General features: G+C 42.7%; 1 protein-coding gene across 3 annotated transcripts in view; it reads left to right on the forward strand.

The window, feature by feature from the left end:
• Positions 1 to 16259, forward strand: part of TMTC1 (transmembrane O-mannosyltransferase targeting cadherins 1) — a 138352-nt gene that overhangs the window by 45886 nt on the left and 76207 nt on the right. For all 3 annotated transcript variants that reach the window (XM_064420973.1, XM_064420974.1, XM_064420972.1), the window contains 2 exons: positions 6046 to 6127; positions 7066 to 7169. In XM_064420973.1, the coding sequence (XP_064277043.1) occupies positions 6046 to 6127; positions 7066 to 7169 (186 nt within the window). The remainder of the gene's footprint in view (positions 1 to 6045; positions 6128 to 7065; positions 7170 to 16259) is intronic.

The raw sequence follows: 16259 nt of genomic DNA on the forward strand, positions 1-16259 counted from the left end.
GGGGACACCAGTGAATGGAGCTCCAGTGGTAGCTGACTTTTTGGATACTGCCACTGGATCTCTGACAGCAGCAAAGGTCTGAATATTGCCATATATATTTTCCTGACTCATCTTTTTTCCCCTCCACTTCTTCTTTGTGCCTGCCTTCCTTTCACCTCCTTTTATCCCCTCTCTTCCTTGTAACACATACTCACATAGCCTCTTCTTCAGACACATTTTTAGCCATCTGCAGTCCCAGCAAATGGTCTGCAGACTGGATACAGGCATTGCAGGAGACAATCTCCTACCTCAGTGGCTCTGCAGGAGCAATGCAGGGGGAGTCTGATGCTGTTCCTTCTCGATGGTGTTTGGTAGGGCTGCAGAGCCTGGAGAATTGCTACAGGTCTCTAGTGAGCACTGCAAATAGAGATCTTTTCCCATGGCTTGTCACGTGCCCAGAAACAGTCAGTTGTCACTGAAATCAAAACCAGGAGCATCTCTGCAGTCCCTCTACTAAGCAACAAATCCCTGCTCCAAACTGGAACCACTGAGTTTTCCCAATAAAGTGGTTTCAGAACTTGGTCAACATGGGCAAATCTCTCCAGTTGTTTTTTCAGGAAAAGCCAAACTGTTTTACCTGATAATTTTGAGGAAGAAAACAGTTTCATCTTAACATAAACTCCTGCAAGAGAAAATTTTCAGCCTGAATGAATAAAGCTTATCAAAAGTACAAGCAGCTGTAAATAGGGATTTGTAGCTCAATGTGGGGAGCAGCCAAAGCTCCTATCAGTGCTGCTTATAGTGCAGTTACTTGAAATATGTCTATAGGAGCCCTTCACTGGGCTAGGAGAGGGAAAAATGAGCCTGTGCCTCAAGTGTGTGTGCTGCAGAGGCAATAAAAGGCTGAAATCCATGGAAGCTTGAAACTGCAGGCTTGGTGCTTTGGTTTCCCGAGATCTGGCGGATCTGGTGGCCATACTTTGATGAGGTCTCTTATTTTTCCTGTTAGCCCTCCTCCACTTTGTCTCCTCCTTGCATGGGTGGAATGTCTGGTATGAGGAGAAACCCTTTTTTATGTTCTCGGTCATGTCTTTGATCTGTTAAGTGCATTGCTACTTTCCTTTTTTCTCTTTCTATTCCTGATCCCTTACTGTGCCTCTCTCTCCTTCTCTCCCTGTTCCTCCCAGTTTTCTTCCTCTACTTTCATCCCACACAGAGTGAAGCATGTACTGCCTAAGAGAATAAGGAAAAGGCATGAGTGGGATCAACTTCTCTGCTGTGTATGCCCTGCCCTTGCCTTCCCCAAAAAGCCAATAAACGGCAAGAATTCCAAATATGGTCACAATTGAAAATGTGCACAAAGAATACATGACATTATCAGTGAAAATGAGTTAAAACAGTTGTGACTTTCATAAAACCTCTCCATGGCTCCCATAAGGGTCTGTAAAACTGCTCCTGTTGGTGTGTGTTTATGCATCTAGGTCTGCGTGGGTAGTGGTAGCTGGGGTTTAAGGCTCTCCAGGGAGATACAGAGCAAGGATGCCACACACATGCTGTGGGCAAGGTCAAGACTACCCATAAAGAAGGAAGCAGGAGGGCTTTTCTTCTCCCTTGCAAAACCTGCAGCTATGACTGGTATTTTATTTCCCTGAATTGACAAGCACTTTAAGCAAGTTAAATATCCAGACATGGTAGAATATATTGATTTTTTTTCCCATTCAGTTCTTTTTACTCCATGATGGATTTTTTAATTCTTGTTTTCTCTCTGGGATATCACATACACAGACTTTCTCTTCAAGGGTTGTCCTCAAGGAGGACTATAGGCTGAACTAGTGGAAAAGATACTTCACCAATAAAAGATGCAGCTGTCTGGACAGATGATAAGGAAGTCCTCTTTAAGTAGGAAAGGTAAGGTGGTCTCTATAGACAGAGTGTGGCTCCTGTAAAACTTGCTTATTCTCTGCAGGGGAGTCTGTCAAGCTGGTTTAGGATTAGGTGTGCATCTATCAAGGCACTTAAAATATCCCCATCTAAGTCAGAAAATGTTCTTGATTAGAGGTGTCTTACTGTTATCAATAATTAGGAATAAGAGAACAGCCTTGCTTTGTTATTCATCCTTCCAATATCTTCCTGTAGTATTTGGGGTTTGAAAGTGCTAGTTCAAAACTCTGGCTGGGAAGTGGATCTGTTTCCTAAGCAGAGTATAAATGAGAGCAATGATCCTCTTAGAGTGAAGTGACCTGGCCAAAATCTCTTTATATACCAACACTTGTTCTACTGCATACTTATATTGGTCTTTTAGACATTCCTGATGGAGAGTCCATCACAGATCTTAATTGTTTATTCGCTTCCCTTGAGAAAGCCTTCAAAGAGAGCACAGAGCAAGCTCACGTTTTCTGCCAAAGCTGAGTCAGCTGCAGTGTGGGATAAACCTGTTTCCAATAGTGGTCTGCAATAGCTCCCAGAGCCGTGGCAATGAGCAGCAGCTGAAGAGCTGCCTCACACTGTTCTCTAAGCTCGAGGTGCCTCCAATGGCACAGGCAAATTAAAAAAGCTGCCTGCTTCTTAGAGAAGTTTGTTTTGATTAACCCACAGTCCATCTGGTACCAGCAAAGTGTATGTTCCTATAAACTGCACCATATTGAATTTTACTGGGCCACCTACCCTGCTGTCTTCAATTATGAAACCTCGGAGTGCCCTGATGATGTAACAGATTCCAGGATGAGCTGTGCTTTTCAGGAAGCTGGGACTGCCAAATATCTGTCTTGGCCTCTGCTCGAACTGTGAGAGAGAAGTCCCTGCACTATTAAGCTTTTCTTGGATTTATTGTTTGTGTGATTCTGGTTGCTTTGGGAAGTATTCCTGAAAGACTTTTAAAAGAGAGCAAGCAGGCAATTGCATGCTGGGTTGCTTTGTGGGAAAGCTGGCATGAAGTGGAAGTGGAACCTATGCCCAAATGGGCTCTTCTTGCACTTGTTAAGCGAACCTGACAAGCGGGATTTTCTCCTTTAATTTAATAATTTTTTTAGGAAGATCTGGAAGACCCACACTTTGAAATGATCACATACTCAGGAGGTAGCATATTGCTGTGTGGTGCTGACATCAGCATGCTTTCCCTAACTGTGTCCCACACCTATTCTCACGTGGGAGTGAATGCGTGTGTGTGTTTTGGCATGTTTTTGGCATCACAATTATGCTGGTTGGGGTGGAGCAGGTGTGGTTCCCATGAACAGAGGGATGTTTGGCAGCCTGGAGAGGTTGGCAAATGTGTGGAAATGTGACTGGTAAATTACTTTTTACAAGACAGCTGTTAAATAGGGGTATAAAACAGTTTAACCGTTAAAATAGTGATTTCTTTGCTTCTCCTAGCTACATACAAAATTAAGAGCTTTGGCTGATCTTAAGGTTGTCTGCGCGAAGTTCAGTGTAACTTTAGATATGTTTGCAAGCTGAGATTTCACATGGAAAAAGCTGCTGCAATTTTACATGTAAAAGCTACTGCATTTTCCATGCTGTGTGTTACTGACATTTAACAAACTTCCTCATCCAGGTCCCATTTGCAGTTCATTTGGTTTCATTACCCAAACTGTGTGTTGTTCTTTCACCTGCACCAGATGTGAGGTGTTTTACTAGCTACCTTCCCTGACACAAGTTGTAGCCCAGTAAGGTGCTCTGGGAAACCACGTGGTTCTTCTAAAGCTTTGAGGCATTGAGTGTGACCTGTCCCTGCGTGCCACTCCTGCAGGTCGATCTGGTCGGTGGAGAGCAGGCTTGCTGAGCATTGAACCATGTTACCTTTTGTGGTTTCCAGACAGACTTCAGGACAGCAGCTTTCTCAAAATGGAAAAGTTTACTTTTTAATTGAACTACTCATTACCTGACCACAGGTGGCTTCTCTGGAGGAGAGCGAATATGGCCTGGAGATGATGGCCACCTCACAAATTTTGGGTCACTGGTGCGAGATGATGCTGCTTCTCAAGGATGAAGTTGAGGCAAGCAGACTTCTTGACGCTGATAAAAGTGCTCCTGTGTCTGTAACTGAAGCTTTGGAGAAAGACCTGAACTGTTCTAGTTGACCTTTTCCCAGAATAATTATACCTAAAGCAAACACTTGCAATGAAAATTTCTGCCTAAAGTGTTGCAGAGAGTTAAAAGTAAAAGTGAATGAAAACAGGTTCTTGAAGGGTCAGGCAGTGTGATGAATAGAGGGCTCTCCTCTCTCCACACATAAAAATGTAAAGAAAGTGCAACCAAACACTTCCTGCTGCAAATCACAAGGGGGTTGAGTTTCATAAAGGGTTCCAGTAGGGGACAAAAGCCTGGGGTTTGGTCCAAATGCTGTTAAAGTCAGTGAGAGGCTTTCCCTTTGGCTCCAGTGGGCTTTGGTGCAGGGCCATGGTGAGCTCTTCAAGGCCATTCTGACCTTTCATGGGGGGACAAAGCTGAAGGCTTAGTTTCATCTCCCTTGTACTTGGCTGCAGCCTGATTAAAATCAGTGGGAACTCCAGAAACTTTGCACTTTGAGGCATTCAGCCCTTGTAGACTAGTCTGACATTTAAGTCAGGTTTTCTGCTTAAATGTCAACATTTCCTAGTAAGTAGACTCCAAAGACTGAAAGTTGTCTGGCTGGCTCTATGCTGTGTGGTTTAGTTCCTTAGTTTTAGGCATGCACTTAGGGAAAGTTTTCTGAAGAGCAGTTCCTTTGTACAGAGCATCCAGATGTACTTCTTTTATCTTGGTAAATGCTGCCTCTGTTTCTTGCTGGCTTTGCCCTGGTGCTTTTTTTTCTGCAGTGTAATCTTTTTTTCATCTTGCCATGGTGACCAGGCTTGCAAGCTTCCTACTACAGAAAATTTGAACAAAACCCCAGGTATTAAAGACTCATGGCTGCATTAGGAAGTACTTCAGTTTTGTTTTTTCAAAGACTTGAAGGGTGGAAGCAATCAGGTGATAGACTGTCTTAAGGAATTTGGAGAGGAAATAAGATGTGGTTTATATGTTCACAGGAGAAGCATATGAGGATTTCATGCTTGGAAAGGTAGCTTGCTTGAAGGTGTTGCAATACAAACTGCAGTTTTTGTAAATAATTTAAATAGAGTATCCTGATACTGACTATATGTTATACAGAAGAACCTGCAAAGGTTTTCCTTCTGAATTTATTTTGTTGACTTGATATATATAACTTCTTAAAATAAGTTGTCATCTTTTTCCATGGTTTTTTACCTACTATGTGCTTAAAATATTCCTGTTGTCTCTTCTGTATTTCTTTTTGTCATTGCTTTATTACAATGATGGAGCATCTGTAAGGTTCAATAGACACAGAATTATAATGAAATTAATGCCATGGATATGGCACTGTTTGTTATAGTAAGAAAGTTCCTTAGACTTTGGCAATTGCTTCTACTCTATATTAAAATGAATGCATAGTTTTGGCTCCAAACACGGTTTCATTTTACTCATTGAGAAACAGGAATGGTTTTATGAACATTCCTACAACAGTATGCCACGTGTGTGTCTCTGTGCAATTAATTATCATAGCACTTTGTCAGCAGGCTTGTGATGAAACTTAAGCGTGCAAAAAATGCTTAGAATCAGTTCTGCTACATAGTTATGCTCCTCTCTAGAGACTGAGCAGAGAGCTGGGAACAAGGAGTTTTTGCATTTTAATCATAGTCTAAAATTGAATTGCTCTGTTTGGGTGACCTTTTAAAAATATGTCTCTGTGTAGTCTTCTGGGAGTCTGAAAACAGCAATCTCACTGAGACACACCTGGGATTTTTCTGAGGATTAAGGGGTTAATTGAAGATTTAAAAACAAACAAACAAAACCCAAACCAGCAAACACACCAAAACCAAACTTTGATGGCAAAACTGCAAGGTATTATAGTATGGATTACTTGAACTAGTCTCAATATTTTACTTATGTGGAAAGACCTTTGAAGAGTAGGAGTGATGTCATTATTATTGTATTTAGGGTGGTTAAATCAATGTACACATTTTTCTCCAATTGAAAAATGAGTTAGTGTTCCAAAGTACTTCAACAAACATTTGTTTCCTTGTATTTCAGCTACCTGACTGCAAATAACAACCAGAATTTCTTGTATACTGCAAGGCCTTTTTTGAAGAGAGCTGCTTTGGTGATAAGCTATGTAAGTATGAATGGACTTGACCATGCATTTTTGTGTATTTGATGAGAATAACAATGCATAGTGGTATCTCAAAAGAATCAGAAAGCTCACATGGTAGATTTTCATACAAAGTTAGGTTTGGGAATTAGTCTAGAAAACTTCAACTGCACAGAAACAAGAATATTACTGTGTTTCCACTTCAAACCTTTTGATTTATAGTGGTTGCCCTTGCAACCATGTAATCATCTGCAGGTATTTCCTGCCCTAAATGCATGAGGCTCTGTGGCGCTGGGCTGCCTTGTCAGTGACATGCTGTTAATGCCAGTGCAGGTAACAGTTGCAAGAAAAACTGCTGCTTGATGTGCTCCACACAGGACCCAACATGTTTCAGGGGAGAAAACAAGCACTTCCATGGGAATGTTCCCGTGTGCAGCTCCCTGTGCTGCTCCAGGAGCCAGATCCCCTTGCTTGTCCTTTGACAAGTGGTTACCAGAAAGGTAAAGGAGTGGCAGCTTCCAGAAATTCTCCTAGGAATTAGGATTGCACAGCATGAGAAGCACTGGTGGAGCTTGTCCTTACACCGATGCCAGCATGGATAAATTATAAGAACTTTTAAGACATCACCCATGATTTTCCCCTCTGGATTTAGGTAGGGGTCAAGAGTGAAATTCTGCAGTCTACACTGCAGCAGAGTGACAGATTTGTCCTTAAGAATGCTGCCCTTGTGGTGGGTACAGAGACGTGTCAGTTGCTGTCAGTAATGCAGACAGGAAGAGGGACACACAAAGTCACAGTGTGCTCTGTGCTGAGGGTTGGCAGGTCTGCCACCCTCTGTAAGGTGCAAAACTTGCATTTTGCCTAAACTCACAGCATAGAAAGCTATCACAAAAAAAAACATTTGCTGGAGGCCTTAGTTCTTCTTAGTAGTGCATTGCTAACTGAGGTGTTCTTCTTTGAAGGTGATCCTCGTATTGTATTTCCGCCTCTGGATAATGGGAGGTTCCATGCCAATGTTTTCAGAGCAGGACAATCCAGCCTCATTCTCACCATATTTACTGACGAGGTATGATGACAGCAGTCAAACAAAAGTTTTCAAAAGTGTGGTCTTGTGTGGTAATCACATATTCTCTGAACAGAGAGAGACGTAGCTGTCCCAGGAAAATCCTGGGAAGATGTGAGAAGCTGTGGGAAACTTAGAGGAAAGAATTAAAACAATTATTACCTTTCTTTCTGTAACTGTTGTTTATAGATACAATTCTCCAGAGCTATTCATAGTTCACCAGTAGTGTGAGAGAAGATTCCTAAAGGCCAATCAAGTCTTAAGTCCACCATTGTTTCTCTAAGAACTATAGATTTCTAATAATAAAGTCTTTTCATGCCTTCTGATGATAGTCTCTGTAGCATCTTTGTCTGTCCCCGATACCCCCTTCAGTGATAGTCTTGATGTTACATTTTCCTACACTAAAATGGTTTGTAGATGACAATAAAAAAAACCTGTTGTGTTGCCTTAACTCAGTTCTTCGTATTGCTCTCTACTGGAATAGAAAGCAACCAAAACTATTTGAACCCCAAAGCACATTGCCGGTCCTGTAGGGTTGCATTACAGGTGCTTTCTTACTGAAAAATGTGTGCTTATTTTTATGCAATGCCAAAGAATATAGTTAAGTTGCCTGAGCACAGGACTGAAAAGCCCAGTAACTGAGGCGTAATCCTAAATTTTAAAACTGGCTCCTCCTGAGATGTAGGATGGAAGCGTGCAGCGTTTTGGCTTCAGCTGAAGTTTGTATAAAAAGGGGGTGACCATGCTTCTTGGTGTAACATCAGTGACTGAGCAGTGAATGCAGATGGGCCATGGGTGTTTGCTCTTTTTAGCTACTGAAAGATACTTGGGAGCCTTCTGGAGGAATTTCCTATGTCTCAAATGAAAATGGGAGCAGTTTTCCTATGTGTCAGTTCTGGCTTGCTGGCTCCTCATTCCACCAGTGAAATTGCAGCTGAGACGCAGGTTAAGATCAAGCAATCCTTATTCAACATTTGCTGCAGAATTGGACTGGATCTCATTTGGGGAACCTTTATGATAACGTGGCAACAGCTCCTATTACCATCAAGGCTAAAAGTGCTTCCAGAAAGCACATTGTCTTGTTTGGAAAGCTCTGACGTGTTTGTTTCTGGTGGAGTTATTAATACCAGACTTAGTGCAGCACAGCATGAAGGATTTGCTGCTGTCCCTTTTTGATATGTTTATGCTGAGATGGGGGTCACCAGGTCACAAATGAGCCTGGCCTAATTTCACTTACCTCTTCTGTGCTGCACATGTTTTTTTGCCTGTTTGTCTCTTTGCCTCTTGTAATGACAGGCGAGAGTTTTCTAAACCCAAAAGCTAAGTCATTCTGGGGTATGAAACAGTGACTATTTTTACCACTGGCACTGCAGATTTTATTAACAGCCTTAGGAAAAACAAGTCAGAGTGCTGCTGGCTGAGGTCCTCCCTTGGCCCCAGCAGCAGCCCTGGCTTCACCTGCAGTCCAGTAACACCTACCCACTCCAGACCTAATTAAGGAAATCCATTCCAGTAAAAAGCATTATTACTGTTCTGAAGGGATTCTAAAACCCTTTAATTATCCCAGCTCTTCCATTTCTGCTGAGCTTGATCTTAATCCTCTTTTTAGCCAATTTACCCAGAAGGCTTTATCTTCCATTCAGGAAACCCATCCCTTCAGCAGGTCTCAGTGTCAGTCCTGCAGGTACACTGAGACCCAGTGACTGTCTCTGAACTGACAGCCCATGATGCACCCTCTGACCCTTGTATTTGCAGCAAACCTTCTCCTTCCTCCTCTGTCAGACTCAAACTGGAACTCTCATCTGAGACTTTATCTTGCTGTGGCCAAAGCTGAAGCTCTTGCTGCCCAACTGGCATTGTGCCACTCATCCCAAGGGCAGGACTGCCATGTCAGGTGGAGCTAGCAAGATTCAAGTGGCATAGCTGTGGTTTCCAGAAAGGTCTAGGAAAATGGTTCTGCCCCTCTACTCTGCTCTTGTGAGATCCCTCCTGGCACACTGCATCCAGCTCTGGGGTCCTTAGTAAGGAAATACACGGAGCTGTTGGAAAGAGTCCAGAGGAGGGCTGCAGGTGTGGCCACAGCTCTCCTCACAGAGAGCAGCAGGCACAACTTCCCTAGAATTTTTCCTGGGGAAGGCAGTGAGAAAGCTGAGAGAAAGAAGAAAAAACATGTGGAACGTGTTATGGAGATTGTTTACCAAAAGTGATTTGTTAATTGAACTCTGGTGATGGCTGTTTGGATTGATTGACCAATTAGGTCAAAACTGTGTTGTGACTGTCTGTAAGGGGTCACGGGTTTTTTTAGTATATATATATAGTATTAGTATATAGTATAATATAGTATAGGTTAATAAAGCAATTGTTCAGCCTTCTGAAGTCACTGGAGTCATTGCACATTATTCCCCAGTTGGGGGATGCCCTGCTACTGTACTGCAGAAGCATTTGTGTTCATGGTCCAACTTCAGAGGAGCTCCTCCTAAGCAGGGTGTGTTCCTTACCTATGGACACCTACAGTAACAGCAGCATGTGAAGAGCTGGTGTGGGAAGCTTTTAACAAGGTTTTGAAGGCAGTGATTAGGATACAGCACTGAAGCCAAGGTGTTAACTGCAAGTTGGGTTGAATTGGGAAGAAGGCAGTGGAGGAGCTAAGTTTGGTGTTGAGACCAGAAACTAAAAGAAGGATCTGTTTTGGGTAGTGCTCTTGAAGTGATTAGTAGCATTGTTACTGTAGTTGAAGAAAGGGTTAGTCCCAGGCAGTGGGCAAGTTGTTTTGTAACTCTGAGGATTATTTAGGTCACAAATGGGAGTTTTCTGTTTTCAAAGAGTTGTCTTTATTTGAGCTGGAAATGTGGTTTTTGTGCATGTCTCGCCAGGGTAAATGTTATGCTTTTCAACAGAGTTGAAAATTATTCTAAGACTTTGCCAGCTCTGTGGGACTAGAAGGAAGGCTGATAACAGTGGAATAAAAAAGAAAAACAGTAGTTTGGAAATATGTGGCAGCCTTTGTGAAGTTCATGAAGATAGATCTGGACCTGGGGTCTGGGCTGACACAGGATGAACCCAGTGGAGCACTGTAACTTTGGCAGGGTTTATTGGGGCCATCATTAGGTGTAGGGGTCAGTTAGGGGATTGAAAAAGCAGCGACTTGTGAGTTCAGAATCTGTGATCCCTTAATGCTGATCTAGCCTACAGTACAGGACTGGGGGTGAGAGGTCTGTGCATCCATGACTGTGGGGAGGAGGGGGGCATGTAGAACTTAGGGTGTATCAAAGGAATCTAAGAGGAGACAGGGTCCAAGCAAGCCAGCAAAGTAATATGCAACAGGTAGCTGAGCTGGGAGCTTCTTCCTGCAGGACACCAGGACAGTGCTGAGCGTTTATGCAGGGTCAAAGACAAGTTTGCCAAGTTGAAATAAGAAATCGAGGCTATGAAATATACAGAGACCACATCCAACTCAGAAACTCCAGCTCATCCAACTCCCCAGCTAGGAACTGGGGGAAAATTATCATATTTTATGCTTTACTTGGCATGGACTTCTGGTCACTGTTGGATAGACCTTTGATGTGGCTCAGTTTGGCCTAGAAAATGCCTATGTGTTCTATGTAACTTGTCTCCAATCTTGGACAACACAAATGTATAAATTAAAGTAGACAGATAATGATTTATTTAACAATAGAAGGGCATAATATGCTGAAATAATTTCAGTTTTTCAGTCTTTAAAACCAGTCATCTGTTCAGCATGCTCACTAAATTACTGTTGTTAAAATTACAAGCAATATTCCCAAATACCTCAAAGCTTAGTAGCATAAATAAGAGACACATTTCCATGGCCTTCAATGTGTTGCTTGGCAAAGGTGGTCTGAGAAGATGAGGTTGTCATTGCCTTTCTCAGTGGAGGCAGAAGTGAAGGTGTTGGGAATCCTTCTATTCCTAAGCCCTGCCATGAAAGCCTGTCCATCCAGGCTGTTGTGCACTGCAGTACTGTCTCCAGTGGCCTTACCTTAAAGAACACAAACTTTGATCTCAAAATCTGCAATGGGTAAGCAATATTTGAGATAGAAAAACCAATCCCAAACCTCTGTTCAAGCATTCTTGCTTGTATCAGACAAAATTTGAGGGAGAACACAACTAGAAAGGTTTTGAGGGCTACCCAGCTTTATGTAAACAGTGTACCAAAAGTGCAGCTCCAGAGTTAGGAGGATGTTGAGTGGAGATGCTTCAGACATTTTGCACGTTTTTTTCTTCTGCCCTTCTTAAGGGGAAAGAAGTAGGAGGCCTGTGGATAAACAGATTTTATTTCCAGTACTGTGGCTACACAAGGGAAAAATCCATTGTGCAGCATGTCTCAACCTGTGTGAAACAGATTGAGTTTTGCCTGTAATTTCTAATTAAAAGTCTGTTTTTTAAAAAACTATGTCTTTGGGAGTCAAGTTATATTAATTTCTGCTGGCATTTGCCTTGTGATCTCTGGTGGCTGATCACCCTGGGCATGAAGCAGGTTATTTGTGGTGCTTCCTTAAATAGTTAATGCATTTCTACTAGGACTGCCTTGAGATAACATTGTCCTGTGGTTGAACTGTTCTCTCTGTAAGCTGGCTTTCTGTATTGCTTTGCTGTTTCAATCAGGTAAATGAGAATTCAGTGCTGCAGAAAGCTGAAGAAGTGCTTATACATAAAAACTGGCACATAATCCTTTTCACAGAGATTTATGACTGTTTTCTGAGCAATGCATTTAATCATCCCAGTTGTAACTTCAAAGGCAATGAACTACCGGGAGGGAAACCACGGACTTGTGCTGGGAATATGGGTCCCTGTGCCAGCCAGCTCTGCCAAGGAAACAGAAGTCAAGTGTAGCAACTACTTTGATATGGAGTTTTCATGGACCTTAGGCTAGAAAATAGCATTAAAATAGACCCCTGTGACATATCAGCTCTTAATCAGCCAGGCTTGCACATGCTGCCTGGGTGGGGAGGTTCTGTCTGGTTTGTCAGTGCTTTCTGTCGTGTGCTCAAAGGGGTTTAAGTTCAGCCCTACGTGTAATATCTGCAGGCACCCAGCAGTCAGAGATCACTTCTGACAAAAGGGACAACAGCAATGTTGGTAAAAATTGCTCTCATTCCTACCCAGGGACCAGGCAGCCCATTCATTAAATGTAAACTGTAGTCTTTATTCCAGTGGGTGTTGGGAGTTGGGGAAAGATCTGGCTGGAAGATGGCGCTCCAAAGCAAAGGCCACCCTGCAGAGAAGGTGGTGCTCCCAAAGCCACAGGAAAGATTTCAGCATCTCTCTTATCCAAGTGTTCTTGGTGTGATGAGCAGACCCTGGTAGTGCTGCTCTGGGATTTGACAGGCATTTTAATGGGCTGTGGTGCTTGCTGCAAGTGCTGGTTACACAACAAGCATTCCCTGCCAGAGTCTGTGTCTGAATTTGCTTTCCAAAATACTTCCACACAGAAGGGGTAGAGAGTGGCCAGTCTCTGAGGCAAAGCAGCATGCCCAGAACCTCCCTTTGGCTCCCACCAGCACTGGGTGAATAATGCTCTGGGATACAGTGGCCCATTTTCAGAAGCATTATTCCAGTGGATTTATGAGGTCTGGTTTTTAATTTCTTGAGGATCTCAGTGGCTGTCCACAGAACCTCCATCTGCTGCTGCCTCAGTGATCCTCTTCTGAAGCAGTTGCCCACTGCTGGGTACTGCTGGTGAATTTGGGCTGCGTGACTCTGGATGACTCTGAAATGTGCTGCTGTTGGTGAGGAGCTGAGGGTCAGGTGTGCTCACAAGGCATGTCCTCACCACAGCACGTGGGGGTTTGCAGAGGGAAAGCGCTGCGAGGTCAGTCCCAGGTTTTCCAGCACTGAGATTCTGACAGGAGGCTTGGGTTTCACTGGAAACTCACAGGCTGTTTCAAAGTCTTCTCCTAGAGAATTCAGTGTTTTTCAGATTCTTAGCCACAGAGTAGAAACAACGGAGAGAGAGCCATTCACCAGAGTAAAGCTCTTCAGCCTGTGTAGCTATAGAAGACAGCATGTCTGCTTTTCCCCATGTCCCTGGTGCACACAAGCCCACCTTCCAGAGGAGTTCCCTTGCTATTCATCAACCTGCAGCTCTCTCTTTATCCCTGTCTGCCTTTCCTACTCCTGTCCTCTACTGATTGGCAGCTCTTTTCCCTAAATGCAGAAGGTTTGATGAAAGGGAATACGCAGGTACTTTTCTAGTTACAAGTATTTTCTGTCTAATACTTGCATTTGGATGTTAAGCAGAATTTGTTTGTCTGCTTTTTTGTGTAGCTTACTCCACTATCTCTGAATGAGCTGGATAGACAGAGTGGGAATTTTTTTCTTCTAAGGCTCTGAAAAGAAAATGTTTAGGCTGACAATATACAGAGCAGAAAAATAAACTCGTGTGGGAAGGTATGACTGGACTGGGAGTACCCTAGGGGGAGTGTAAATATTACAATGTGAAGACAATATCCGAAATACCACCACCTGGTTATAATTGCAGCCACATGTGTCCTAGGAGGGCATTATTGTGAACTGACTTGTCAAACACACTTGGGTTTAGGGCTTTGTAAGAGGATGAAGAGAGCCTTGAGCTGAAATCAGTTCAGCTGTTAATACAAATGAGAAGCTCTTTTCCCTAATAAAAGAGCTCTTAGCCTTATAGTGAACTGAAACCTCCCTGAGTTCCTGGCAGTATGCAGGTCGTGTCAGAAGAGCATAACCACAGGTTCTGTGCCTTCTGAAAGGGCAAAAACTCTATTCCTGCTTCCCACCTTTTTCCCCCCATAAAGAAAGGTCTCCCCTTCTTTTTTCCCCAAGTTAAGTGCACTTATTACCTGCCTTCTAGACAGGTCCATTTTTCCCCAGCCAGGAGAACGCTTTGCCTTTGTTTGCTAAAATCCCCAGTACTAGGAGATGTTTCACTTGCAGGTGGGTACCCTGCTGGGTCTTTGTGGGTAGGGCTGTCTGCCAGGAATGGGATGGCTTGGCCCAGAACTGAGTGGCTGGTAGGTTGCAGCACAGTATGCATTTAGAAAAAATAGTATCACTATTATATATACACGTAATCTATAATTATAGGTCTATAATTATATGTATAATATACATAGAATACATCATATATATATATATATATAAAGAATTGTTATCATATAGGCTCACACTTTTCCATTCAGCTTTGGTGGGACATGGTCAGAGCTTTGTGGTCACTCTTGTAGCACAGTTTTAGAAAGAAATCTCTAGTCCCTGGGTGCTGTGGAGAGAAAGCTTAAACTGCTCCAAAATCAGAAAAGACAGGAAACGCCTCATAAATTTCTATAAATCTTGTTTTGGTTTTTTTTTCTTTTTCTTTTTTTTTTTTTACTTAGTCTCACATTCCTTGTGCTCTGATTGCCTGGGTTTGGCAGAGCTAAAGCTAGAGGGCTTTTCCAAGCTCCTTGGTCTCTATTGCAGCAATGGGTAACAGACAATTCCTCAAGTATTTTCCTGTCATATTGTTATGGCTTTGAGTAGCACCCTTTTGCATTCATTTTTGCAGCAGAAACAATCAGTTCAGATAGTTGTTTTCTGCAACAAGTTCTAGATATGAGTCATCCTATATTTATCTCAAAGCATGCAACAGAACATTGAAACTAAAAAAAAATGAAAACTAAACAAACTGGATTGCCATGACAACACTGGCTACCTACAGGAGGAACTGCGTTTTTCTGAGCATGGCAGAGACGATGAGAATTGAAAAGAACACTTGAAACCCACTGAAATGTGGATTTCCATGTTCAATTTGCAAATAAAAAATTTGCTGCAATGCAAATGCTATAACCTGGCCTGGGGGAAAACTGTTTGCCAGTTAAGAGGCATAATCTTCCAGTCACCTCAGCAGTAATACTCTGATTTTCATGGGATTAACTGAGAGAGTGGGAGATGCTACAGGCAGGAATTTTTCTCCCTTGGAATTCCAGCAGACACTAGAAGCAATATCAAGAAGATCATTAATTTAAAATGTATTTCACTCAGTCAACTAATTAGAAGAAAATACTCTTGTTGCCATTTGCAGGTAGGTTACTGAAATGTAATTAGCTCCTGGAGTGATTTCAGAATCTTCAAGTCTTTTCAAAATTTGCAAATTAGTTCCTTGAGGTTTTGGCTTTGGCAAGAGGTTTCTTCCAAACTTTCTCCTGTGTTTAGCTTTCTCCTTAGTCTTGTGATACGAGAGCCACATAGATGTGAAGGAATATCATATGCTTTTGAGAGCCATAAATAAAAAGCAGCACTGGATTGTCAGTAACTATTATTAGCATCTTGTTATTTTTCTGTTCCTAGTACACAGAATAGCGATAGTTTGTAAGTGCTCTATTTTATACAGCCATCCATCATGTTCAAGGACAGGCTACCCATGCTGAAGGCATATCCAAAGTTTTGCTTGACTCAGAGCCTGCTGAAGGCTTTGTTTGAATGCCTCCAAAAGTCAGGCAGTGTCTCCATGGATCTCGGGTGCTGTGACTAATGTCACATGCACATTCAGAGAGGGACCTTGGGCTTGGCCAGGAGATGTGGCCAAGGGTTCTCCAGGAGGGTGTCTGCAGAGGCCAGACAACTGACTGTGCACAGGTGGTGATGCTTGTCACAGGCTTTAAAATGTTTCACTGCTGTTGGAAGAGAGTATTTAAGGACTAATTATTGCCATAGTGGGATGGAGCAATTGTTCTCCTTTGGGAGCTGCCTCTGGCAGCAAGCTGTGCACATGGCTCCCAAGGAAGACTCAAACCTCACAAGCACTTGGAAATAGACACTTGTTTACAAACCTGTCCTCATCAGTCAGTGGCCTGGAGTTGTCTTCTCATCTTCAATAGCAATTTGTCCTACCTTTCCAGCAGAAATGCATTAACTCACACTGATCTGGTTATTCTGAATACTTCTGAAATTAAGTGGACTCAAATTGTTATGGCACCAAATTGTTTACTCTGTGCTGTGTAAGGATTTATCAGCTCCTGCCTTATCAGAGAAGATGCAGAAAAGCAGCTAATCTGTCCTTAACTGCAGTGCTGCAGTTTGCAAAGATCCCAAATGTCATCTCGTTCCTTCCTACCCAGCAGC

The sequence above is a fragment of the Passer domesticus genome, chromosome 5, assembly GCF_036417665.1.
Source record: "Passer domesticus isolate bPasDom1 chromosome 5, bPasDom1.hap1, whole genome shotgun sequence".
Lineage (NCBI taxonomy): Eukaryota > Metazoa > Chordata > Aves > Passeriformes > Passeridae > Passer > Passer domesticus.